This window comes from Eriocheir sinensis, chromosome 18 (assembly GCF_024679095.1).
Source record: "Eriocheir sinensis breed Jianghai 21 chromosome 18, ASM2467909v1, whole genome shotgun sequence".
NCBI lineage: Eukaryota > Metazoa > Arthropoda > Malacostraca > Decapoda > Varunidae > Eriocheir > Eriocheir sinensis.
This window is the reverse complement of record NC_066526.1, coordinates 10665996-10693868: the sequence shown is the minus strand read 5'-3', so window position 1 is coordinate 10693868 and position 27873 is coordinate 10665996. Positions and strand designations below refer to the sequence as shown.

Below are 27873 nucleotides of genomic sequence, written 5' to 3'. Positions count from 1 at the left end.
TGAATCTTTATAAGTGTGATGGAATGAGGACACGAACCTACGTATATGAATAAGGAAGGGGCTTCTATCTCCTTCCTCCTCCTCCTCCTCCTCCTCCTCCTCCTCCTCCTTTCCAAATCATTACCTGTGAGCGATTTTCATCTACTGGCTCGCAAAGAACGTGGTGAGGTGCTCTCTCTCTCTCTCTCTCTCTCTCTCTCTCTCTCTCTCTCTCTCTCTCTCTCTCTCTCTCTCTCTCTCTCTCTCTCTCTCTCTCTCTCTCTCTCTCTCTCTCTCTCTCTCTCTCTCTCTCTCTCTCTCTCTCTCTCTCTCTCTCTCTCTCTCTCTCTCTCTCTCTCTCTCTCTCTCTCTCTCTCTCTCTCTCTCTCTCTCTCTCTCTCTCTCTCTCTCTCTCATAATAATAATAATCCTTGCTTTAAAGTCATTTCAGAGCTGGAAAGTAATTTTTAGTTGATGTTTATGAATTTTATGAGAGAGAGAGAGAGAGAAACGGGTAGTAATGGGGGGAGGGAAAGGTCACGTGATCGATATCTGGCCACATCGTCGCCCTCGGTCACCTGCCGCACCACATGAGAGGCGCCCACTCACCCCACTCACCTGTCCCACTCACTTACATATCCCACTCCCCCACTCATATCCCACTCAGCTGCCCCACTTACATATCCCTCTCATCAATCCCATTCACTAATCCTACTCATATGTCCCTCTCACCTGTCCCACTCACATATCCCACTCGTCTTTCCCACTCGTCAACCCCACTTACCCCTCACATACCCCACTTTGAAATTTCCAGTCACCCTATTTAGATATCCCACTCACCACCTGCCACACTCACAAGTATGCCGGATTTAGCTGTTACAAACCCCTCTCACTATTCCCACTCAACCCCACTCATTAACCCCACTCATTAACCTCACTCACAAGGCCCATTTCCTTGTCATAAACCCCTCTCACCTTCCCCACTCAACCCCACTCATTAACCCCACTCACAAGGCCCATTTCCTTGTCATAAACCCCTCTCACCTTCCCCACTCAACCCCACTCATTAAGCCCAGTCATTAACCCCACTCACAAGGCCCATTTCCTTGTCATAAGCCCCTCTCACTTTCCCCACTCAACCTCACATATCAGCCCCACTCAAATCCCACTCGTGGCCACATAGACACCTGAATCCTTCTATATCACTTCCATTAAGGCCTTCAAACCCTTTATCTTTCCTCCGAATAGTCTTGAATCCCCCATAAGCCTTCCTCAAAGCTCATAATTCTACCATAGCCTCTCTCTGAAACCCTCCTGAGTCCCCTCCATGGTTTAGTGAGGTTTGGACTATTTATATAACTCATCTGTAAACCCACAAATAAACCAAATGAATCTTTTAATACATTTATGGCTTTCGAAAATTATAAAAACTCTGACATTCTTTTTTCATCAATTTTCTGCCTTTGAAGTCTCTTTGAATCCTTTTGAAAGAATCTGTAAACCTGTGGATCCAAATTTTCATTTCTAAGGACCTTTCGGCATCCTTAGAATATTTTGAAATCCTCGGAAACCCAAAGTCTATCCTTGAAATGGTTTTAAATCCGCTGGAACCTAGAGTTTGTCCCTGAAATGGTTTCAAATCCTCTAGAATCTGAAGTTACATAGACGCTGTTCCGTAGATCCTAAGAAATCCACTTGGAACCCGTCTAGAGAGTTCTGAACCCCCGTAGAGTTCCCGAAGGCCCCTTGAACCCCCTGAAAAAATGCTTTGGAGTCCCCTAGAATGCACTCTGAGGCCTAAAGGGAACGAGGGGGCCGAAGAGGTCACCTGGATACCTTGTGGGTTACGAAAACACTCAGGGTCTCTTTGAAGCACTCGAGAAAGATTTTAAATTCATTGTGAAACTCTCTCTCTCTCTCTCTCTCTCTCTCTCTCTCTCTCTCTCTCTCTCTCTCTCTCTCTCTCTCTCTCTCTCTCTCTCTCTCTCTCTCTCTCTCTCTCTCTCTCTCTCTCTCTCTCTCTCTCTCTCTCTCTCTCTCTCTCTCTCTCTCTCTCTCTCTCTCTCCATCTATCTAAGTTGCCATAATCTTTAAAGTACTCAATCTTCTAAGTCGTTATAATTGAAGTGTCTGACTCTCAAGTGTATTTTGGGTCCCTTTCCTAATGAGTGAGTGTCCGTAGTAATAAATTAGTAAGTTTATTTATCTTGCTTTCCACTCGTAAGGTTTTTTAACTGTTTTATTTTTGTGTGTGTTAGGAAAAGTAAATCGTCTGAAAAATTATACGTCACCTCTTGCTAATATGAAGTCGACGTTTGGTGTGTCTTCCGATGACTGCAAATTTCACCTTTATTTATCTTTTCTTCCACTTTTGTAATATTTCCTATACTGTTTTTATTCGCGTGTGTGTGTGTGTGTGTGTGTGTGTGTGTGTGTGTGTGTGTGTGTGTGTGTGTGTGAGCAAAAATAAAAGGTATATAAGTAAATGAATCTTCCTTTCCACACGTGTTTTCCTTCCCATCTTTTTCTCTCTGTGTTTGAGAGAGAAAGTAAATGGCTGGACGAAAAAACTCACCATCACTTCTTGCTAATGGTCGACGCTTACGCTAATGAGACGAACGTGTTTCTCTTCTCTGGTTGCACGAAACGCCAGATTCTCTTTAACGAACTAACGAAATGGGCTAACGTAACGAAGATTATCACCGAGGCCACGCGTAGCTACACCGTATTCCCTCAAACTTCACTTGATCGAAATACACGAGGTAAAACGCCGAGTAGAAAATCAGTCCACCGCACCGATCATCCCGGGAAATTATCGACACAAAACCTGATGAAAATGATGATAACTTCTTCACTAATTTCTACAGACAGGTAAATAGATAATCAAAGGGAGAACACATACCTTTAGCGCGTCCCACCTGAGTTACCTGAGTGAGAATTTTCTAATTAAACCCCAAGAGACGCAGGCAAGGGGGTGTGGGTCTAGTCTAGTACATCCATTGTGTGTGTGTGTGTGTGTGTGTGTGTGTGTGTGTGTGTGAGGGGGTGGAGGAGGAGGGGAGGATGTTCGTGTGTGTGTGTGCGTGTGTGTGTGTGTGTGTGTGTGCGTGTGTGTGAGGCTGCAGGCGATTAAGTCATGCGAGCCCAACGATGATGACTTATGGTGGTGGTGACGGTGGTGGTGGTGGTGGTGGTAACAGGTGGTGGTGGTGGTGGTGGTGATTATACATTCCAGCACTAACACCTATAGAACTCCACTACGCCTACAACATCGAGATTCAGTTTAAAAAGACAGAACCAACGCCTCTCCACCCCGTCAGGTCCTCACGTCCTCTGGCTCGACTAAGCAACAACTACGAGCTCGCGTGCCACAGCCTCATTACCAGTCCTAAGAATATGCACCCGAGTTGAACCACGTCCGTATAGGCCACAGCGTACAGGCCTCCGAATAGGGTGTACGCCACAGCTATGAACGCGGACAGGATGACGGCCATCTCCTGCTCCATATCCAAGACGACCGATAGCGTAGCACCTGCAGAAGATAAAGTCAAGAGCATATGCATTCCAGCCTACCACATGTGTCCCCTTCCGCTAGCCCTTTGCGTCTCTCTGAAGTCTTGTTGCTATTCCCGTTTAGTTCAGCCTCTCTCTCTCTCTTCCTCTTCGTCTCTAACTCACAAGGAAAGGTTGTCTTGCCTACGACCTACTATACCAATGTTTCCTAGTCCGTTTGTCTCTGTGTGTCATGAGTAAAGGTTCTAAAGTCTTGTTTCTCTCTTCCTCTTTTGTTTCTTTTCCTCCTCCTCCTTGTCCTCCTCCTTCTCTCTATCGCAGAAGAAAAGATTACCTACCAGTGTCCCGTCTGTGTCTCTGTGTCAGGGGTAACGGTTCTAAAGTCTGGTTTTTCTTCCCCTTCTGTCTCTTTCTGCTCCTTCTGCCTACCAGTGTTTCCTCCGTGCGTCTCCGTCAGTAGTAAAGATTCTTAAGGCTTGTTTCTCTCCTCCCGTTCAGCCTCTCTTTCTCTCTTCCTCCTCCTCTTCCTCCTCCTCGTCTCTAGCTCAGTGTTTGCAAAAGGTTCAATCTTTCCTCCCGTTCAGCCTCTCTTTCTCTCTTCCTCCTCCTCCTCCCCCTCCTCGTCTCTAGCTCAGTGTTTGCAAAGGGTTCAATCTTTCCTCCCGTTCAGCCTCTTTCTTTCTCTCTTCCTCCTCCTCTTCCTCCTCCTCGTCTCTAGCTCAGTGTTTGCAAAGGGTTCAATCTTTCCTTACCCTCGCTTGCTTTTCCCTCCCTCCCATTTGTCTTTATGTCAGGTTGTGATATATTAGTGTCCTTCGTTCAGTCTCGTTCAGTTTATGTCTTTAGAACGAAAGGTTGTTTATAAAGACTTTTCCCCTGTTCACTCGCAATCTGTTCTTCCCTTACGTCTGTGTCAGAAGGAAAGGTTTTACAGTGTCTTTCTTTAATTTTTGCTTCAAGTTTCTTCAGTCTCTTCACTGCCGTTTCACCATAAGATTTTTCCTCCGTTCTCTTGCTCTCTGTTCTTCCCTTACGTCTAAATCTAAAGGAAAGGATTTTAACGTGTCATTTTTCCCGTTCAATCTTTCCACTTATTCCTCATTGCCTGTTTTTATTCTATTGCCGTACTAGATGTTGTCCTCTTTCCCTCTGTTTTGCCTCCTTTACCGGCGTTTCACAAGATTTTTCCTCCGTTCATTCGCTTTCTGTTCCTCCCTTTGCGTCTATGTCTAAGGGAAAGATTTTAAAGTCTGTCTCGTCTTCCATCATTTCTCATTGTCATACAGTATTAGATTATGTCCCCCTCTTTCCGTCTGTTTTGCCTCCTTCACTGCCGTTTCAGCTCATCAGGAGGACAATTTTGGGCTGCCTCCTTGTGTTGAGTCAGAGGGGAAGGCCGCCACACCGCGCCTACGTGACCAGAAGCCTTAATGTGCCCTTAACTTAGCGCCACTGGTTCACCCTTCCCATCCTCTGTCTTTCCCTTTCCCCTTTATCCTAGGCAACCATTATTCACCCTTCCCTTAATCCTTGTCCTTCCCTTCTCCCCTTTATCCTATGCAACCCCTGTCACCCTTCTTATCCTCTGTCTTTCCCTTTCCCTTATTCTCTTATCCAACCCCTATTCGCCACCCTTCCCTTCTCCCTCTATCCTATGCAACCCTCATTTCTGGTCCACAAAGACGCACAAAGAGAAGAAAACGCGAAAGACACTGTAAATCGTAAACGTTATTTCTTTTTACTATATTTAAACCCTAGAAAAAACTCCTTCCTTCAGCTCGCGTGTTCCAAGGTGCGTGACGGTCTCTGCAGCCTCGTCGTTTTGGGGTTTGCGTCATGTATTAGCCCCCACAAGACAGCCCCCAAGACAGTCCTATACCTACTCCTAACCCCGCCAGCTGGGACGAGGTTGGAGGGTCAGGGTTTGTGGAGGGGGTTAAGGAAGTGAGAACCTGCCTCATAAACTGCGTGACGGTCCCTGCAGCCTCGTCGTTTCGGGGTTTGCGTCGTATTTTAACCTCCCAAGACAACCCTGCACCCCAACTTGGAGAAAGGGGTGAGCAAAGGGCGGTAAGGAAGTGAGAACCTGCCTCATAAACAACTGCGTGACGGTCCCTGCAGCCTCGTCGTTTTGGGGTTTGAGTCGTATTTCAACCTCCCAAGACAAGCCACAGGCAACCCTACACCCACTTCTAACCCCGGGAGGTGGGATGTAAGGGGTCAGGGCAGGTGGGTGTGGTAAGGAAGTGAGAACATGCCTCGTAAACAACAGGAGTCTCGGCCCGCTGCTCCGCCTAGTCGCCCACTCTCGCACGCTGCCTCTGACGTCATCGGAAAGGCCTTGCTTCAGCCCTCTATCTCTCTCCCCTCGCTTTTACCCTGGCTTGCCTTCTTTCCCTCGCTGCCCCCTTGCCTTCCCTTGCTTGCCTTTCTTGCTCCGTTTTGTGTTATCTTGTTTTTTCTTGCCTTATTTTCTTCTTGCCTTTCTTCATCGTCTTGTCATATATTCCGTTCTCGCCTTTCCAGCTTCGTTTTGCCTTCCTTTCCTTCCTCTGTGTCCCCTTGTTTCCCTTTCCTTTCTACCTGCTTTGCGTTCACTTGCTTCCCTTCCTGCCTTCCCGTGCTTCCCCTTCCTTCCTGCCTTTCCCTCGCGTTCCCTTCCCTTCGCCTCGTCGTTCCCGCCCTCGTGTTTACATTCGCGTCTCGACACTCGCGCCTCGCTCACTTGTGCTGGGCCTCGAGGACTCGCGGGGTCATGTGCTGGAGTGGCGGGGAGCTTTTGTCTCGCCTCGCACTCCGCTACTCCTTCCTGCCCCTCCTTGTGTCCAGCTTCCTCTCTTCCTCTACTCCTGTCCTCCTTGTATGCGGCCTTTCACTCCCCTACTCCTGTTCCTCCTCCTCCTCCTCCTCCTCCTCCTCAGTCTTCTTCCTTTTCCTCCTCGTATTCAGCCTCCTTAGTCTCCCCTCTGTGCCTCCTTTTCTCCATCCTCCTCCTCCTCCAGTCTCCTCCTCAGTCTCCTCTCCTCTTCTTCCTTGTGATTTCTTCTTCAGTTCCATGTCTTCGGCTCTTCATTCCTTCTCCAATACCTTCTTAGTTACGCTGCTTTGGTTCTCTCTCTCTCTCTCTCTCTCTCTCTCTCTCTCTCTCTCTCTCTCTCTCTCTCTCTCTCTCTCTCTCTCTCTCTCTCTCTCTCTCTCTCTCTCTCTCTCTCTCTCTCTCTCTCTCTCTCTCTCTCTCTCTCTCTCTCTCTCTCTCTCTCTCTCTCTCTCTCTCTCTCTCTCTCTCTCTCTCTCTCTCTCTCTCTCTCTCTCTCTCTCTCTCTCTCTCTCTCTCTCTCTCTCTCTCTCTCTCTCTCTCTCTCTCTCTCTCTCTCTCTCTCTCTCTCTCTCTCTCTCTCTCTCTCTCTCTCTCTCTCTCTCTCTCTCTCTCTCTCTCTCTCTCTCTCTCTCTCTCTCTCTCTCTCTCTCTCTCTCTCTCTCTCTCTCTCTCTCAATCTCACTCTCTCTCTCTCTCTCTCTCTCTCTCTCTCTCTCTCTCTCTCTCTCTCTCTCTCTCTCACTCTCTCTCTCTCTCTCTCTCTCTCTCTCTCTCTCTCTCTCTCCTCATTTTTCTTGTATATTATGTATTCACTCTTGACCTTTAAACTGCAAAACTTGAGACTCCAATAAAAAATCTTGATCTTTTTTTTGGATTAACGAAAAGACGTATTTTTCCCTCACTTAATCCTGTGTCCTTGGCGTCTCGAAGTTGCCAAGACCTCCGTGGCAGTTAACAGCCAAACGATACCAAACGACGCCTTCCAACCCTGTATGGAGTTGTTTTCTTTGCTATTTTTCCTTATATGACCTCATTTTAAGTCTGGGTATCAGTTTTTCCTTCCCGATCAAGTTTCTGACCTCATTAACACCTGGTAACCTTTTATGCAAGAAAGGGAGGTGTTTTCTTAGGTATTTTCCTCTATATAACCTCAATTTAAGTCTCCAGGTATTAGTTTTTCCTATTTTAACTAATTTCTTGGCTTTGCTGACACCTTCTAACTCAATACGTAAGAAAAGGAGGTGTTTTTTTAGCTATTTTTCCCTCTATGGCCTTAGTTTAAGTCTTCGGGCATCAGTTTTCATTTTTTAAGTAATTGGCTTCGTTGATGTCTTCCAAACCTCTGCCCTGAAAATGGAGGTGTTTTCTTGGCTATTTTTCCTTATATGACCTCAATTTATGTCTCCCGGTAACAGTTTTCTTTTTTTAACTAATTTCTTGGCTTCGTTGACACCTTCCAACCCTTGCCTTAGAAAATAGAGTTGTTTTCTGACCTTTTTCTCTATGACTCCACTCCGAAGGTTCCTGGTGTCAGAGTAACATTCCTGACCAACTTTGTTTACCTTTATGATACCTTCTAACACTGTAAGGGGGAAATGGAAGTGTTTTCTGAGCTATTTTTTCCTTTCTCACCCCCACTTTAGACAATGCGGGTATCCGTTTTCCCTTCCTGACTCAGTTCTTGACCCTGAGACGCCCCCGGCAGCCTCGTCTTAGGAAATGGAGGTGTTTTCTTAGCTATTTTTCCTCTATGATCCTATTCGTTAGGTTCCGGGTATCCGTTTTCCCTTCCTGCCTCAGTTCGTCGCCTTCCAACCCGATACTCGAAAAATGGAGGTGTTTTCTCAGCTAGTTTTTCCGTCTAACCAGAATCTTGGAACTTCTGGTGTCAATTTCTCCTTCTTGCCTCGTCTTAGGAAATGGAGGTGTTTTCTTTGCTATTTTTTCCCTCCCTGACACCATGTAGACGATCCGGGTATCCGTTTTCCCTTCCTGACTCAGTTCTTGACCCTGAGACGCCCCCGGCAGCCTCGTCTTAGGAAATGGAGGTGTTTTCTTTGCTCTTTTTTTCCTTTTTTGATCTCGCTTTCAAGTCTCCGTGTATCAGTTTTCCCTGCCTGACTAAGTTATTGGCTTCCTTGACACCGAACCCTTTTCTTGGGATATAATGGTGTTTTCTTAGTTATTTTTCCTTTTTTGACCCCGCTCTCGAGGATCCTGGTGTCGACTTTCCCATCCTGACTAAGTTCTTGGCCTGAGACGCCCCCAGCAACCTCGTCTCGTCCCCCCAGCAACCTCGTCTCGTCCCCCCGGCGGCGAGGCGAGGCGACACTGACACCAAGTTGCGACTGGGCCCGAGGGAGCACTTTGTCCTGATGTCCTTCGTTAATGCTGCCGATCAGTTCACCTCCTCCTCCTCCTCCTTCTCTCCCTCCCACTCAAGGCTTCCTCTGTCTGCTGTTTGTGCATTTAAACGAGGATGTAATGTTACAGGTCGGTGTTTTCCCTCCCACTCAAGGCTTCCTCTGTCTGCTGTTTGTGCATTTAAACGAGGATGTAATGTTACAGTTCGGTGTTTCGAGGGAGAATTGATGTCTGGTTACGATGCTGAAATGTCATAATTATCTCACTTTCCCAGCCTTCCTCTTGCACCAGTTCACTTTCCCAGCCTTTCCCTCTCACTCAAGGCTTTCTCTGTCTCCTATTTGTGCATTTAAACGAGGATGTAATGTTATAGTTTACCGTTTCGAGGGAGAATTGATGTCTGGTTACGATGCTGAAATGTCATAATGATCTCACCTTCCCAGACTCCCTCTTGCACCAGCTCACTTTCCCAGCCTTTCCCTCCCACTCAAGGCTTCCTCTGTCTCCTATTTATTTGTGCATTTAAACGAGGATGTAATGTCATAGTTTGCCGTTTCGAGGGAGGATTAGTTTCTCGTTATAATACTGAAATATCATAAATAGTTTCAGACTCCCTCTTGCACAACTCTCCCTTACTTACTATTTATACATTCAACAGGATTGCTATATTAGTATTAATCATTTATAGAACTTCTGTTGATATGAAATTATTATTAGTGTAATTATTCACTGTTCCAAGAGTATTCATTTATAGTTACTGAATTTGTAGGCGTAATTTGTTTCCAGTTTACAACCGATATTTCCTTGCACTGAAATAGATAAAGAAAACAAAAATACGATGTTTGTTTCAGATTTCGTGCCTCATCATTTTAGTTCATGACGGCGAAAATTGAAACAAGCTACAAAATTACTCGCTAAATTATATAGTTTTGTCGAATATTCCTTTTCTGACTTAAATGCCAAAAGAAAACTTCCTTCATTCTCGCGGTATTTCACAAGTAAATCAATGGGTCACGGCATCGTCCCTTGGAAGCAAAAAATGTAAAGTAGTATTAACCTTACTGACTGATTTCTTTGCGTAAGGTATGATGCTATAAATTTCCGGAAGATATTTTGCTCAATCAGTGTATGCTTTCGTGTGTGTGCCCTACTCCTCCTCATTATTCATCCTATACCACCCTTTAAACTCATTCTCCTCCTCTCTATCTCGCCCTACACCTCCTAACCTTCCTACTCCTAATAGTCCTTCGTCGTAACACTCACCCAGTGCTCCGAGGATGGCCGCCGACCAGAACACTTCTCCACATAGCGCCGGCAAAAAGAGCAGGCCGCCCATCCGCTCCCCGAACTTGTCCTGCAGCGGGTCCAGCATCGTCACGTACCCTTGGGAGCGCATCTTGTTAGCGAAGAGCACGCCGCCTGGACGAGGGGAGAAGGGAACGAGTACAGGTAAGTTCTTTGGTGGTTGTATACGAGTACGGGTTTTGTGTGTGTGTGTGTGTGTGCGTTTGTGGTAGTGGTTTTTCTTTTCTCCTTTTTTTCGTGTGTGTGTTTTTTTTGTGGTTCTTAGGATTGTGTTGAGAAAAAATAGTGTTTGGATTCTTTATATTGTAAATGATTACCTCTCTCATCTCTGTGTGTTAGTACAATTGCTATTTCGTTTATTTTCCTCTCTTTTTAGTACATAGTTTCGTTTTGTGTTACTGTGTTCTGAAAAGGTATGTCTGGATGCAATATATGTTGATTAACTACCTTTCTTTCTCATTTTTCTCCCAGCTCTTATTTTTCCTCTTTTTCGTGCATAGTTTCGTTTTGTGTTCTAGTTCTTAGGATAGCGCTCTGAAAAAGGAAGTCTAGTTTCTCTATATGCTATTTGATTAACTACCTCTCATCTTTTTCATCTCTTTCACAACTGTCATATCTCTCCCACTTACCGAAGATCAGCGACATAGCGTATCCGAAGGGGGCCTGGCACCAGACGAGGCCCGTATCGTACACCGCCTCGGCCGTCCCGTTTATATACCCGCCGCCGACCCAGGTGGCTGACGGTGAGAAGGATGGGCGAGTTGTTAGACAGTGTGGAGGGGGATGGGAAGGGGGGGTAGGGTTGGGGGTTGATGTTGGGGGTTGGGAGATAGAGGGGGCCAGTGTGTAGGGGTGAGAAGGATTTTTTGGGGGGTATTAGACCGTGTGGTGAGGGGGGAAGGGTTATTTTGGGGGGTAAGGAATGGAAGGGGATAAATGTGGGTGTGGGTGTGCGTGCGTGGGTGTGTTTTCATGTCATATTATTTGTTTTCTCGTTTGTTGTGTGTGTGTGTGTGTGTGTGTGTGTGTGTGTGTGTGTGTGTGTGTGTGTGTGTGTGTGTGTATTTGGAAGTCTCATAAAACGTAGTCGTGTTTGTTTACCAATACTTCTTTATATGTGTTTGTGTTGGGGTGACATTGATTTGAGTTATCTGTCGGAATAACTGTGGAATGTGTCAGTCAATATTTACATATGGTTCTAAATAAATAGGTGTTTTTTATCAATATCTTTATCTAGTTATCTATCTATCTCTGTATCTATCTATCTATCTATCTATCTATACCTATTTATCTATATGTATTAATCCACTCACCCATCTCTCTATCTATATATCCATCCAGCTATTTATCTATTTCTCTCGTAGTTCGGTAATAAAACATGATTAAGTAACTTTTGACCTTAATAACCAAACCTATTTCTTCTGTACATAAATTCACTAACTCCTTATCTTTCTTTTTAAAAATTTCCGCTTCTTATTTATCTATTTATTTCCCGTAGTTCATTAATATAACATGATCAAGTAACTATAGAACCCAAAAACCAAACCTATTTTTTTTCACAAATTCATTCATTCTTCATCTTTCTCTTAAACATTTTCCTCTTCTTATTTATCTATCCATTTCGCTCGTAGTTCATTAATATAACATGATTAAGTACCTATAGAACCCAAAAAACAAACCTATTTCTTCTTTTCACAACTTCATTCATTCTTCATCTTTCTTTTAAACATTTTCCTTTCTTTTAACACCTGTCTCAATCATCATCTTCTTACCTGTCATCGTAAATATCCCTACGAACACGCCTATACTCCGCCCCGCTAACATCACATCGTCGGCATCATCCTCCCCTTCAGGCTTCTTCTTCGCCGCCCAGATGCCGACGACGAGGATGAGAAGGTAGAAGAGGACGATGGCGATGATTCCTCCAACGTTGATAGTCATGGTGGCGGCTGAGAAGGTGAGGGAAGCGTGGGTGCTGTTGGGTTAGCTTGAGGTGGGTTGAGCTGGGTTGGGTTGGTCTTGCTTGGCTCCAGGTGTCCCTAATGTATTCACCTGGCGAAGGTCCTGCAGGTGAGAGGAAGAAAGAGAAAGACAGGTGAGTTTGGGTGTTAATTATTCTTTATCTTAACTGATGTCTTTTTATAATGTTTGGTTCTGTTTATTTAAGGTTAATTTTCCTATTTAAATTCCGATTCTGCCTCTATTTTCTCTCTATGATCACAGAAGCTTATTTATTTCGCTTTTATTTTCCTTCTAAAAAAACCTCCTCGCAGCCTTTTCCTTTTCCTGCTATCTTCTATTTCTTGCCTTCCTTCCCTTCCTCTCCCTTTATCTTATTCCTTCTCTTTTACCCATCATCTTCCCTCTCTCTGTCCCCTGTTCTGCTTCGTCTTCCCAACGTTCCCTCCTTTCCTCTCCTCTTTTCCCCATCCTCTCCCTTCTCTGTCTCACCCTCACTCACTCCTCCCTTCGGCGCCTTCCCTTTTCTCTGTCCCATCACCCTCATTCGTGTCCAAAGGAAGCCCCCAATTCGTCCCCTGAGGCTGAAGGGAATCTACTAAGACCCACGAATAGGCTTCTACCTTTACACCCGTGCGAGAAGGTCATTTGGTAGTCGGAGAAAAAACGGACTCGGCTTTTTCTTCCCTTTTTCTTCACCGCTTTTGGTGAGGTTCGCAAGTTGGACGCCCTGACTGATCTCCCCCATTCAGTTTCCTTCTCATTCTCCAACTTCGTCTCTTTCTGTCTCTGTCTCCTTTCACGCTACGCCTTCATCACGCCGCCTCCCTCATTTGGCCTCATATGCTTTCGTGACCTGGTTCCTGTGTTGGTATTTCAGGGTTATTGTTGTTGTTCTTTTCGTTATTTGGGAAAAGTTTGAAGTGGAAATGTGTGTGTGTGAGTTTCAGAGGTGATTTGACCAAGGCCTCTCTCAAGATAGTTAGTGTTACTCTATAAATGGTATTTCAAATTTTTTTTTTCGATATTCGGGAAAGATCGTAATGGAAATGTGTGTGTGTGTGTGTGTGTGTGTGTGTGTGTGTGTGTGTGTGTGTGTGTGTGTGTGTGTGTGTGTGTGTGTGTGTGTGTGTGTAAGTGTGGGAGGTGACTTGGCAAAGGTTTCTCGCTATGTAGTTACTGTTGCAATATTTTTTTTATTTTCGTCATCCCTCCCACGTTCGGTTCATCCTCCATTCGCTTTCGTTACGTGGTTTCTCTGTTGGTATTTCAGCTTTTGTTTCGTTATTGGGGAAAGTTCTGGCGGTAATGTTTTCGTTATCTGGTTTCTCTGTTGGTATCTCAGTTTTTTCATATATTTTCGATGTTTGGTTCGCCCGAGTGTTGGTTCATCCCTATACTGAGTCCTGGGGGAGATTTGACACACGGAGCTTCATAATTCATTCCCTTCCAAATCTCTCCCCTCAGCGCTCTCTTTCACTCCTTTGTTTCCCGTGGCAGGTAATTACCCCAGTGACGTCAGGCGCACCTTTACCTACATATTTATCCTCCCTGCTGACCTCCGCCTGTCCGATTACTCATTTCCTCCAAGATAGATTAACTCGAGACCACTTGCATATATTTTTCTTTAAGCGATGTTACACGATTATTATTCCTTTCTGAGACAATGAGACAATGTCATTCTATTCTCTATTTTATGTTCTATGTATCGTCTATGTAAGCGCTTGGAGAGAGAGAGAGAGAGAGATAAACAATGAAAGAAAGAAAGAAAGAAAGAGAGAGGAGAGAGAGAAAAAAAGATACTAATAACATGCATATGGCCAACAAGTGCTCATGAGAGGCGAAATATAATTATCCCAGCTTGGACATGACAGCCGTTGGTCGCCCAGGCAATATATATACATTTCAGGGACGCATTGCCCCGGATACTGACTGACGCTAATTTTTTTTTTTAGTATAGACGCGCGCGCGAGTGTGTGTGTGTGTGTGTGTGTGTGTGTGTGTGTGTGTGTGTGTGTGTGTGTGTGTGTGTGTGTAATTACAGGTATGAAACCTTTTTATTCGGAGGCAAATATTGATGTCACGAATTTGCGTATGTCTATTTGGGTTTGTGTGTATTATGTATGTAAATATGTGTGTGGGAGGGGAGGAGTAGGGTGGTGTGTGTGTGTGTGTGTTTGTGTGTGTGTGTGTGTGTGTGTGTGTGTGTGTGTGTGTGTGTTTCATCATAGTTATTCCTTCCTTCCTCCATCCATCCTTCCTTTCTTGTTCTTCCTGCTTCCTTTCTATCTTCATATATCTTGCTCTGCCTCCCTTCCTTCCTTCCTTGCTTCCCTTCCCCTCGGCCACACTTCTTCCCGACCACATCCCTTCCCTTCCCTTCCCTTCTCTTCCTCGCCCTGCATCGCCCAAGCCTCGAGCACACGCAGCTTTCCCAGGGGCGGCGCGGGTAGTGTGTGTGTCTTGATTAAATGAACATGTATTGGCTGCGAAGACTTGCATCGACAGCGCCGGCAAGGGATGGAGAGCCGAGCGGGTCTGGGATGAATTGAAGGACACAGGAGAGATAGGTAGATAGAGAGAACGAGATAGATAGATAGATGGATGGTTAGATAGATAGAGAGAGAGATATATACAGAAAGATAGATAGGTAGATAAAAAGAAAGATAGAGATAAATAAATACAGATGAATAGAAAAACAAATAGACAGATAGACAGGCCGACAAGCGGATAGATAGAATGATTGATAGATAGATAAAGAGACAGATTAACATAGAGAAATACATATAGACAGACAAAAGCGGAAATAACAGAGATATAGACAAGCTTAAACACACACACACACACACACACACACACACACACACACACACAGGACAGGTGGGGTGGACAGGTGGTTGACGCGACCCGACATCCTACGTAAAAATGTTTCCCGCCGAAAATTAGATCAGAGGACGAAGGTGAGGAATACAAAGAGGTGGAGGAAGGAGAGGAATAAGATGAATAAGCCTTTTTTTTTTTTTAGTTCATTAAACATCCTTCTGGCTTTTCTTTTCTTTTTTTCTCTCTTTTTCTCTCTCTCTCTCTCTCTCTCTCTCTCTCTCTCTCTCTCTCTCTCTCTCTCTCTCTCTCTCTCTCTCTCTCTCTCTCTCTCTCTCTCTCTCTCTCTCTCTCTCTCTCTCTCTCTCTCTCTCTCTCTCTCTCTCTCTCTCTCTCTCTCTCTCTCTCTCTCTCTCTCTCTCTCTCTCTCTCTCTCTCTCTCTCTCTCTCTCTCTCTCTCTCTCTCTTCCATTTCTTTCGCTCTTTCTTTCTTCCTATCCTTCCCTTCATCCTTTCCTCCCCTTCTTCCTTTCCCTCCTTACTTTCTCTCCTGCTCTTCCTCCTTCCTTCCTTCCTTCCTTCCTTTCTTTATCTTTATCTGCCTAACTTCCTACCTTCCTTCTTCCCTTTCTTCCTTTCCCTTTATGCTTTTTTTTCCTTCTCTTCACCTTCCTCCTTCCCCTCACTGACCTTTCTCTCCTCCCCCTTTCTTCCTCTCCCTTCTTCCTTCCTCCCTCCCTCCCTCCCTCTCTCTCCTTCCCTCTCTCCCTTTCTCCCTCACTTCCTCTTCACTTCCTACCTCACCTGCTCTCCAGATGGCATCCAGGAGAGAGAGAGAGAGAGAGAGAGAGAGAGAGAGAGAGAGAGAGAGAGAGAGAGAGAGACGCCTTATTTACACATACGTTAGTTTTTTTTCTAATTATATTCGCAAATATTAAAAAAAAGTATTATGCCTTTATTCATTAACCAGACACAATAGCATTTCTTTTTATCTTCGTGAATTGCTATAAAAGAACTAAGGCTTTTATTCTGGGGATTAATTTTCTTTATGCTAACGTTAAAAAAACTTCGCAAGCTTGGTGATGAAATGAGGTGCAGTTTTTATTATTAATTTCCTTTATTCAAGCGATAAAAAAATATTCGCAAGCTTGCAGATAAAATGAGGTGCAGACTTGGTTATTAATTTCCTTTATTCTAACGTTAAAAAAAATATTCGCAAGCTTGGTGATGAAATGAGGTTCAGATTCGGTTATTAATTTCCTTTATTCTAACGTTAAAAAAATTATTCGCAAGCTTGGTGATGAAATGAGGTTCAGATTCGGTCATTAATTTCCTTTATTCTAACGTTGAAAAAATTATTCGCAAGCTTGGTGATGAAATGAGGTTCAGATTCGGTTATTAATTTCCTTTATTCTAACGTTAAAAAAAATATTCGCAAGCTTGGTGATGAAATGAGGTTCAGATTCGGTCATTAATTTCCTTTATTCTAACGTTAGAAAAATTATTCGCAAGCTTGGTGATGAAATGAGGTTCAGATTCGGTTATTAATTTCCTTTATTCTAACGTTAAAAAAATTATTCGCAAGCTTGCAGATAAAATGAGGTGCAGATTTGATTATTAATTTCCTCTACCCAATCATTATAAAAAATCATTCGCAAGCTTGTTGATAAAAATGAAGCTTAGTTTTAATAGTGTTCAGTCAGTCTGTCAGTCTCAACGAGTTTTCACTAAATCATATATAGTTATACGTTGAATTATTACCTGAACAACTAAACCACCATTGAGGGAGATAGATAGATAGGTAGATAGATAGACAGATGGAGAGATAGTGAGATTTACATAGATTTACATGGATATCCAGACCACACAGATCCTATGGTCTAAACTAGGTGGTCTGTCCTTAAACCCAAGTACAATTACATGAATTCAAATAGCCACCAAGACTTTGCATTTCTACTTTAGTGAATATTAAGGTGAAGGAAGTAAATTTTGTTATATTTGAGAGAGAGAGAGAGAAACACGTCTAATATACACAGATGTTAGGTTCCCATGAGACCACTGATGGGGGGAGAGAAGGAAGGGAAGGGAGAGGGAGAAGAGACGGAAGAAGGGAGGAAAGGGAAGGGGAAGGGAAGAAGAGAGAAAGAAAGAAAAAAATGGAAGAATGAAGGGGAGAAAGAGAGATTGGAAGATGGGAATAAGGAAATGAAGGGGTAAAGGAAGGAAAGAGGGAATATTGGGAATTGTAAGAAAGGAGGAAAATAAAAAGGAAAAGCAGAAGGAAGGAAGAATGGATGTGAGAATAAGAAAAGGAGAAAGAAGCGAAGGAGGAAAGAGGAGAAGAGGAACTAAAGGAATAATATAGAAAGAAGACAAGGAAGAAAGGAATAAGGAAAATAAGAACAGAAGGCAGGAAATAGAAAAAGAATAAGGAGTAATGGAGGAAGGGAAGCAAGGAAGACAAAGACAAACACGAAATAGAGAGAAAACCAAGAAATGAGGGACCGGGAAACAAAGAGAGAGAGAGAGAGAGAGAGAGAGAGAGAGAGAGAGAGAGAGAGAGAGTAATGGGTGACGTCACCGTGCCGGGGCCGAGGGTGTATCCCCTTTAGTGGGCGGGGCCTTCAGTGAGGTCACACTTGACAAGGTGCTCTGACGTCAGGCCCTCAGGCGACCCGACGCTGCCGACACCACCACTACTACTACTACTACTACTACTACTAACACTACGACTGCCACTACCACTACAATAATTTATGCCACCACGATTACTACTATTACTATTACTACTACGTCTAATATTACTGTTTCTACTACTACTACTACTACTACTACTACTACTACTACTACTACTACTGCTAATAATAATAATAGTAATAATAATAATGATAATAATAATAATAATAATAATAATAATAATAATAATAATAATAATAATAATAATAATAATAATAATAATAACAATAGTGATATCAATAACAACAGTAGCCATTTCTGTCTCAGTTAACCAATTATTGCACGGAAGGACGTAATGGATAACACAATTTGGCCCCTTCAAGGCAGAACACGTTATGGGTAATGGCTTCTTGCCCTTTATTGCTATTATTACGGTCCACCTTCACGTCCACGAGCTAAAATTAACCTAGAAATTGAACCTTTTTTTTTTCTGGCACACGACCACTTTCGGGAATTGAACCGCATAAATGGTCTGACAATAAGATTTTTTTCATAGTTGTTGTCTTCAAGTTTAAATATAAAACAAAACTAACCTAATTAACTAACCAACCAACATTTTTTCCTTCCTTCGTCTCTGTCTGTCTTTTTTTTCTTTTTCTTATTCCCTTCCATTCCTCCATTCTTCCTTTCTCTTATCTATTTTTCTTCCTTGTATTCTTTTTATTCTCCCCTTCCATTCTTCCTTCCCCCCCCCTGATGGATGGAAACTCTCGTGCGCGACTCCCAGGATCGGGTTTCGTGCTAAGAGTGGCTCAAGGTGGTTAGTATAATGCGTTGTGTGTTATTACTTTACCTTACGTCATCTGAGCCCAGCGCTGCCCACCCTCCAACCTCTCACGCACTCACACTCACACACACACACACACACACACACACACACACACACACACACACACACACACACACACACAGATTCCATAGGTTACGTCTGCTGGAAACGCTTCACTAGACCCACAAACACCCAGCTGGGAAAAGAACCTCAACTAATCCACCTTTTCGTCAACTTTTAACCTTCCCCAAATCACTGTTCGCCATCCTGACAACTCTGACTCACTCGACAAGGTTACGTATAGAGATAGTACTGGCATCAACCGCTATGTAATTCTGCCATCTACGTACGCATTGAATCCTACACCCAAAGGACTTAGTAAGTAGCTTAGCATCACACACACGAGTTCACATCACCGGTTAGGGCAGGAGAGGGAGATAAACTAAGGGGAAGGAAGCAGGATTCAGGGTGGGAAGGCTTATGTGTTGAGGTTTGGCCAGAAAAGGAAGGTAATGTAGGAGAGGGATCCAGGAAGAGAAGGCTTAGTGGAAGACTGTCTATAGTGGCCTTAAAACACCATCCCTCAGTCTCTTATCGATAGCCCTTGAGCTTTGATCCCTTATATAGACCGCTGGCATTAAGAGGGAAGAGGATCAAACTCGAAAAGGTTGTGATTACGTACTCTTTGATCCCTTTGAAGTGCTTTTTTCTGTGTTTTCAGTCCTATGTGCATGTAGGTATAAAGCGTTGACTTGCTTTACTTGAAAACACCGAAGACTGCGAGCTTTGTATTATATGCAATGTTTTCGTGTGAGTATTTAATCAAGAGAGAGAGAGAGAGAGAGAGACAAACTTGATAGATAGATATCTAGATGGATGGATAGATGGATCGATGGTTAGACAGACGTGATAGATGGATCCCCCGTGTGTCTTTTGAAATCCCTTTGCCGTGGTCCATCGGCTGAAGTCTTTGGGTGAGGTCGTTACATTGGTACAATAGTCAATAAAACAGCACAGCGTGAAGCGTCTGCACTGGCCATAAAAGTGTTTGATAGCTGCCCTCAATAAATCATGAAGCTACTCTCTGGCGCAATGTGCGAATCTACTTTTTATGAGAGAGCAATTCCAAGTAACAACGATGAATTAAAGAGATGTATTGGATGAAACTTTTTTTTGATGGAGAGTAAATAGTTTTTATCATATTTTCGTGGAATGACTGGCTGGCAGACGGACTGATGTTCCTAGGATAAAGAAGAGACTAAAAGGATTTGTAATTTGTAAATGGAGACGTCAGTTTGAGAATATGGTAATAGATTCAAGTTGGTAAATATAATAAGTTAGTTAGTAAGTCATTAGATTCAGTTTGTATATTATTATTATTTATTATAACATGTCAAAATAGAGTCCGTTGATAAATTCAGTTAATAGATATAAAAGACGTCAGTTAGAGTCAGTCAGTAGATTCATTTAGTAGATACAACATACGTCGGTTAGTAAATAGTGTCAGTAGTTATAACAGACCTCAGTTAGTCAGTTAGTAGATTCATTTAGTAAGTATAACAAAAAAACAGGGTAGATTTAACAAACAGTAGGTATATTAGCAGTAGTAACAGAAGTAACATATTTGCAACATCGTGTTCGTGTTACTTCGTCAACCTTGTCCCATAACGATTCAGTAATGAGTATTTTGACATGTGCGTGACCTGACCTAATTAATAGTGCTTTTACCCGTTCGGTGTCTCTTATTCGCTTCCATCGGCCGGCTAATGACGCTGTTAATCTCCTAGACAGTAATGACCCGTCTTAATAGTCTTTTCTTTTTCTGTTGTTGCTATTGGTTGGCTTCATCGGACGAGTCTTTAATAATAAATCGGAAAAAGTGATATTAAAACTGTATAATTCGTTGGTTCTATCCCGTCTAGAGTACTGTGTACAGTTTTGGTCTCCCTTTTACAGAAAAGACATAGAAAAGTTGGAACGGGTTCAACGAAGAGTAACAAAGATGATTCCTAGGTTGAGAAATTTATCATATGAACAAAGGCTTAAAGAAGTAAATTTATTCAGCCTATCAAAACGAAGAAATGCGAGGCGATCTAATAGAAGTGTTTAAAATGTTTAAAGGATTCAGTGATATTAATGCGGAAGATTACTTTACAATTGATCGATCAAATAGAACAAGAAGAAATCACAATTTGAAGATAAGTGGTAAAAGATTCTCGTCGCACGAAGCTAAACACTTCTTCTTCAATCGAGTTGTTAATGTTTGGAACTTTCTACCCTGTGATGTCGTTGATAGTACGACAGTTACGGCCTTCGAGAATAGATTAGACAAGTATTTTGAATCCAACCAGCAACTAAGATATTACTCATTGTCGTAATAACGTTAAGTTCTTTCGAATACTGGTGTCCTTGTCCGCTTTTATCGCCCGGTTAGTGGTAGCAGTAATGGTAGTTCTTTCCTCTTTCCTACATAATTTCCATGCAGTTTTTCCATGCTGCATGGTTCTTTTTTCTTTCCTGCCAGCTTTGGCTGGAGAGATGGGGGGGTGGGGAGGAGCCTTCGCCTTCGCTGTCCTTCATCGTCCACCTTTGAATAGATAGTTAGTGTAGCTTGTCACAAACAGCCTCGTAAGGACCAGCAGGTCTGCTGTTGTTTGTTCTTCCTTTGTGTTCCTTTATTGTTTTCATCATTGGCAGTCACGTCCATTTTTATATATATTTTGTTGCATGATCTGGGTTTTTTTTTTCTTTGTGTGTGTGTGTGTGTGTGTGTGTGTGTGTGTGTGTGTGTGTGTGTGTGTGTGTAGGCTTTTAAAATCGTTGATATGTTGCTTTCATTTCACAAAAAAGAGAAGGAAAAGAAATATAGTTGAGAAATAGATAAATAGGTAAATAGATAGACAGATAGATAGATAGACAGATAGTTAGATTAATTAGTCAGGCAGTTAGTCAGTCAGGCAATCAGTCGGACAGTCAGTTAGTTAGTTAATCAGTTAGTCATTCAGTTAGTTAGAAATAGTTAGATATATAGATTAATGAATAAAGAGAGAAAAAAAGAAAGAAAGAAAGAAAGAAAGAGAAAGAGAGAAGGAAAGAAAGAAAGAAAGAAAAAAAACTATACAGACACCAGGAAGCCTTCGCCCATAGACCATATATACAATCATAAGAGACAAGCGTGACAGACTGCGTAAAGAGACCTTCCTCGTCCTTGGTACTTCGTCACGGGCTCACGTAACTGTTTAGGGGACAACAAAGGAATATCATACGCATCTAGATAACGCAAAAGACGCAGATATTTCGTTATATAATCCGAGGTTGCTGTTTTTTTTCTTTCTGATGTTTTGTTTTGTTTTGCTGTTTTCGTTTTTTTTACTGTTATTTTTTTGTCTTCCTCTTTTTCTTTCATTTCTTTCCTTCCTCCTCCTCCTCCTCCCTCCTTTTTTATTTTTTTATTTTGCATTTCTTTTTCTTTTACTTTTATTTTATCTTCCTTTTTATCGTTCTCTCTCCTTTCTCTTTTCTTCCTTTCTTTCTTTCTCTCTCTCTCTCTCTCTCTCTCTCTCTCTCTCTCTCTCTCTCTCTCTCTCTCTCTCTCTCTCTCTCTCTCTCTCTCTCTCTCTCTCTCTCTCTCTCTCTCTCTCTCTCTCTCTCTCTCTCTCTCTCTCTCTCTCTCTCTCTCTCTCTCTCTCTCTCTCTCTCTCTCTCTCTCTCTCTCTCTCTCTCTCTCTCTCTCTCTCTCTCTCTCTCTCTCTCTCTCTCTCTCTCGCTCTCTCCTTTTTCTTTCTTTCCTTGCTTACTTATTTTCTACTTTTTTTCTCTTCTCATTATATTATTATCATTGGTAGTAGTAGTAGTAGTAGTAGTAGTAGTAGTAGTCTTTTTCTTACTATTATTATCTCTACTTATTTCTTCTGTCTCCTCCTCCTCCTCCTCCTCCTCTTCCTTCTTCGCTTCCTTCTCCTCATCCTCTTCCTCATCCTCATCTTCCCTCTCCTCTTCGTTTTCCTCCTCCTCTTCTTCCTCATGAACCTCCGTGCCCCACCCAGCTCCTCCTCTTCCTCTTCCTTCTCCTCTTACCCCTCTTCCTCTTCTTCCTCCCTTCACCTCGCCGCCGCTCTCCCAGCCAATAAAATTACCGATGCAAATTCTTCCTGATCCCGATGTATCCTCTCAACTAGTTTATTTTCATCCCAGGGCCGGCGAGGTACCGAACCACTTAGGGCCACATTATCCTCCCTCGGACACAGGATTCTCGACGCAATTGTCCTCGCGTGGGGTGTGTGGGATGGCTGTTTCTTGCCTCCTCCCTGCACTATATAGTTTCGGTGCGCTGCTGTCATCACTCGCTACATGGCTTAAGCTTGGGTGGTGAAATTGGGGTATGTGAGATGGGGTTTTGGGGGGGGGGTTCGTTGTGTTTGATTTTCCGAAGACGGTGAGGATGATAGAGGGGTGGATGAAAAGAAAAAGAAGAAGTAGTAGGGAGAAAAAAAATGGTGGAAAGGGATAAGTTAAAGTAGAGGAGAGATAAAGAAAGGAAAAGTATATAAAGAAGAACAAGAGGAAGAAAAGAAAAAAAAAGAAAGAGAAGGAAAAGAATAAATGGTGAAAAAGTAAATGAAAAGAGGGAAAAGAAGAAGAATGAAAAAAAGGAAAAGAAGAAAAGAAAACCAAATGAATACACCAAGAGAAGAAAAAGAAAAAGACATCAAAAGAAGAAGAAGAAAAAGAAGAAAGCCACCAAGACCACATGAATCACACGGCGCATTCCTTGCCAAACGGTGTCGTCGCCACTCACCGCCTCGACATGTCACTCACGCCCACACCCGCTGCCTCACATTTCGGGCCACGAGGCGAGGATACTACCCCCACCCCCCCCTTTCACCCACACTCACCCCCCTCATAACCCTCACACTACTCCCCCTCACTCCCCTTCATCCCCTCTCACCTTCCTACCCAATCTTACTCTGACCCCTCTCTCCCCTTCACCTCACCTCTTTCCCTTCACCTTCCTACCCACCCTTCTCATGAGCCCCTTCACTACCCCGTATCCTCCCGTACTTAGCTTCCCCCTCCCTTCTCTTCATCCTTTTTTCACCTCCATCTTCCTCATCTTCTTAACCACCCTTACTATACCCCCCTCCCCCCCCTTCACCCTTCTAGACTCCTATCTCATTCCTATGACTCCTCCCCGCTGTTTGTCTGTCTCCCAGTCTGTCTGTCTCTATTTGTATGATTCTGTGTGTTGTAACTGTACCGCTTATCATTCTAATCTCTTTTATTCCTTCTTCTGTTGCTTCTCCTCTCCCTCGTCATCATCATCCTCATCCAAATTATCGTTATCATTATTATGTCATTATCTTTTTTTTTTTTCGTCTGGTCTTCTTTCATATCATCCTTCATTTTGTCATCATTATCTTCCTCCTCCTCCTCCTCCTCCTCCTCCTCTTTATATTCACTGGTTTGCCTCTTTTCAATATGCACTGTCCATATTGTGGCTTATTTCGCATTATGAAATGTTGTGTCTGAAAATTTGTGTTAAAATGGAATAGAATGACATTTTTCACATTTATCAGTGGAATTAATGTATCTGTTCTTATAATTAATGATACTAATGATAATAATAATAATGATAATAGCAATAATAATAATCCAATAATATAATCATACTCACACTCGCCTCAGCACAGGACAAACAATAACAAAACCCGTCACCGCCTCCATCACCGTCACTACGAAATTATCACGGAACACAAAATTCACATATAAACACAACACAGCGCAAAACAACACAGTAGCACACGAGTAACAGTCCGCCGCGCGCCAGGATCCCCCTCGCCGACTACTCCTTCACACTCCTTCACTCACTCGCACGTGGACAGCAGCTCCTTGCCACCACCTCAACGCTCGCCTCACCCCTCTTACTGTCACCCTGTCGCCGCCTAGCTCAATTCTGCCGACACTTCCAGAGCAAAGACCGGGTATGTCCCTCCCGTTGGGGCCTCTCGTAAGGGTTGGCAGCACTGATAATGCCCTCCGATTATGTAGTAACACAAGGGTGATTTTCAGAAAGGCTCAATTGATGCCCTGCGGTACGCCGGGATCTCGCCTCACCTTAACTACTTGCTATATGTTATGAGGATGCCTCCGTGAATTTAATGGTATCGGAAGTGTGGTTCTGGTTCTGGTTTTCGTTTTGACTTATCTGCATTGTGTTACCCCGCCAGACTTAGGTTTATGTAGACTTTGATTTAATTCGATAATAAGGGAAGCGTGAGCCTGAATTTGTTTTTGTTTTCTTATCTTTTGTCTTCTTGTTTACATAATTATACCTTGACAGGCTTTTGTTTATATAGACTTTTGTGTGATTCGATAATATGGGAAGTGTGAGCCTGAATTTGTTTTTGTTTTCTTATCTTTTTTACTTCTTGTTTACATTGTTATACCCTGACAGGCTTTTGTTTATATAGACTTTTATTTGATTCGATAATATGGGAAGTGTGAGCCTGATTTTTTTTTTTTTCCTACTTGTCTACATTTTTATACCCTGACAGACTTTTACTTATATAGACATTTGCTTACACTTCAGTTCAATTCTTAGAGTAGCGTTAAGTATCTCAGTTTTGTAGGATAGATACATTTATTCATACAGACATTTATTCATAGAGAGAAGGGAATGGAAAATTATCTGCTTCCCTCCTCACTCTCCTTTTTCAACAATACTCAAATGGCGATTTTTGTTTCTTCATTTTTTGCTTTATTTTTTGCACCGTGCGTTCCTTTTATCCTCATGTCTTTTATTTTTCCACGTTTTTAACCACACGTACTGTTTTTCCCCTCTTTCTCTCTTCCTCTTTTGTATTTTTGCCTTCGCTGCCCGAGGGACTTTTAATAACTTCGCCAGCGTTGCGCATGTAGTATTTCCGTTCGCATATTTTCGTCATCCGCCTTTGTTTTTGATCCGTGAGTCTGATGTTGGTGTTGTCAGACGCTGCCGCCTCTCACATCAACTATTTCAAAAGGCCAAAGAGGAGATCAATCGGGTTCTAATGAGTGTTTTTTTAGGTTCTTAGTACAGAAGAAGAGTCATACTACCACCAGGGTTATGAAACTACCGCTGGAAATGCCCGAAACTCCTACGAAAACTGTGTCAAGTGTGTGTGCTTGGGCGCCGAAATGTTTAAGAATATGGCTCTGAAACATTTCGTCCTTTATTATAGAATGTCAAGATGCAACCATATAGGAATAATATTTGGGAGGCAAAAAATAGGAAAATAAAAGCACATGTTCCCATCTCTGTTTCTGTCCCTTGAGTCTGTTAACCAATCTTCCTTTTTTAAAGAATATCAAGATGCAACTATTGAGATACAAATAGAATAGAAGGATAATAATAATGATAGCTTGGGAGGTGAAAGAATAAGGAAAATGAAAGCACACATATATCAGATAAAGATGAATAAAGATGTACAAAGAAAGAATGTGAGCGAGTGAATGAAACTATTGAAGTACCACAGTCAGAAGAGAATGAAAATAATAGCTTGGGAGGTTAAAGAATAAGGAAAATTAAAGCACACACATCAGCTGATACAAAGAATGAATAAAAGAATGAATGAGTTAAAGAGTGAGTGAGATACTTATACTATAATGAGCGAATGAATGCGAGTATTTAAGTACCACAGACAGAATAGAATGAAAATAATAGCTTGGGAGGTTAAAGAATAAGGAAAATTAAAGCACACACATCAGCTGATACAAAGAATGAATAAAAGAATGAATGAGTTAAAGAGTGAGATACTTATAATGAGCGAATGAATGCGAGTATTTAAGTACCACAGACAGAATAGAATGAAAATAATAGCTTGGGAGGTAAAAGAATGGGAAAATGAAAGCACACACACACCAGCTGATACAAAGAATGAATGAGTGGGTGAGATACATATATAATGAGCGAGTAAATGCGAGTTAGATAAGACCGTCTTCAAGGTCACTAGGGCAGCCTCCCCCACACCCTCCTCGCCACCTTTAACAGATTCGGGCTTTGTAGGGTAGACATATTACGTTGTTGAGAAAGGTTGAATTTATGACGCAACTCCCTAAATCTCCTTTTTTATAGAGAGGGCGAGAAAATGACGTTCCTTCAATATGATATAAGAATGCAACTCCTTCCATTTTTCTTTCGTGATAGAGAGGGAAAGAAAATGATATTCTTTTGATATAATATAAGAATCCAACTCCCTCCATCTCCTTCTCTTGGTAGATAGGGAAAGAAAATTACGTTTTTTTTTATATATATATAATATGAGAATGCAACTCCTTCCATCTCCCTTTTTCATAGAGAGGGAAAGAAAATTACGTTCTTTTAATATGATATGATAATGCAACTCCTCCATCTTTATCAAATGACAGTAAGGAAAAATGACGTTTAATAAATATAGCTATTTTCATGTTCCCCTTTCTTGAATATCGACGGCGAATGTGAAAGCAACATACAGAGGTAGTTGTGTTAAAATCGAAAAGTATGTGAATGTGAATATTTTAAGAGTGTTTATCGTTCATGATTCCCTTTCCTAAGTATCGAAGGAGGGTACGAAACCAATATAAATAAGGAGTTGAGTTTAAATCTTTAAGGAATATGGAATTAAAGCCCTTGACGTCTATACGATACAAGTCTGGCATAAACAAAATAAAGAACCACAAAATAAGGTCAACTTGCAAGATAAAAGTACGTACGTAAACATAAAGACATACTTCGCTATCGTTGAATAAGAGGTTGAGCGGTCGACGTCTTCGCTAGGGGAGCTGTCACTCGCATAATTCACCCTGATGGAGGAGACTTACGCTGTCCTTCATAATCTAAGCGTCCTTGCCATCATCTGACATTTAAATATATGTATACATTCCTTTGTGTCAAAGCCTTGTATTATGTATCTTAATGTTCTTATGCAAATACTTGATAATGGAATGGTACGTGCTTATCAAGGAAGAAGAGAAGGAGGAGGAAGAGGAGGAGGAGGAGGAGAAGGAGGAGGAGGAGGAAAGGGAAGTGGACATTATATATATATATATATATATATATATATATATATATATATATATATATATATATATATATATATATATAGAGAGATAGATAGATAGATAGATAGATAGATAGAGAGAGAGAGAGAGAGAGAGAGAGAGAGAGAGAGAGAGAGAGATTTACATATATTTACATAGATTTACATAGAAAATCAGACCACACAGACCCCATGGTCCAGACTTGGTGGTCTGTCCTTAAACCTAAGTGATTTTACATTAATCAGAAGACTCCAAAACGTTGCATTTCTACTCTAGTTGATATTAAGTTGAAGGAAGTGACGGTCGAGCTTATTTTTGAAGGAGTCAATCGTGTTACACTGGACCACTGATGGTGGAATCTTATTCCATTCTCGCACTACAACGTTGGTGAAGAAAAATTTGGTGCAATCTGAATTTACTTGTCTACATCTGAGTTTTACGCCATTGTTCCTCGTGCGCAGACTGTCATCGATCATAAACAATGTTGATATGTCTACATTCGTGAAACCATTAAGTATTTTAAAACATTCGATCAATTTTCCTCGGAGGCGAC

General features: G+C 42.3%; 1 protein-coding gene and 1 long non-coding RNA gene across 7 annotated transcripts in view; one reads left to right on the top strand and one right to left on the bottom strand.

The window, feature by feature from the left end:
* LOC127000292 (high-affinity choline transporter 1-like) overlaps positions 1-27873 on the bottom strand; it is a 64338-nt gene that overhangs the window by 31200 nt on the left and 5265 nt on the right. For 2 of the 4 annotated variants that reach the window (XR_007753858.1, XM_050863828.1), the window contains exons 2-4: positions 11752-12043; positions 10609-10716; positions 9938-10093 (exon numbers count right to left, since the gene is read on the bottom strand). Coding sequence is in view for 3 of the 4 variants with exons in the window: in XM_050863828.1 (XP_050719785.1) it covers positions 9938-10093; positions 10609-10716; positions 11752-11920 (433 nt within the window). In the remaining variant the exon portion in view is untranslated. Of the gene's footprint in view, positions 1-3362; positions 3512-9937; positions 10094-10608; positions 10717-11751; positions 12044-23937; positions 24201-27873 lie in introns of those variants that run through there. The other 2 variants (XM_050863829.1, XM_050863830.1) reach the window with 2 other exon arrangements.
* LOC127000294 (uncharacterized) overlaps positions 10008-27873 on the top strand; it is a 36288-nt gene continuing 18422 nt past the window's right edge. Inside the window, exons 1-2 of one of the 3 annotated variants that reach the window (XR_007753863.1) lie at positions 10008-10123; positions 11833-11936. This is a non-coding gene — a long non-coding RNA (uncharacterized LOC127000294). Of the gene's footprint in view, positions 10124-10644; positions 10723-11832; positions 11937-27873 lie in introns of those variants that run through there. The other 2 variants (XR_007753862.1, XR_007753864.1) reach the window with 2 other exon arrangements.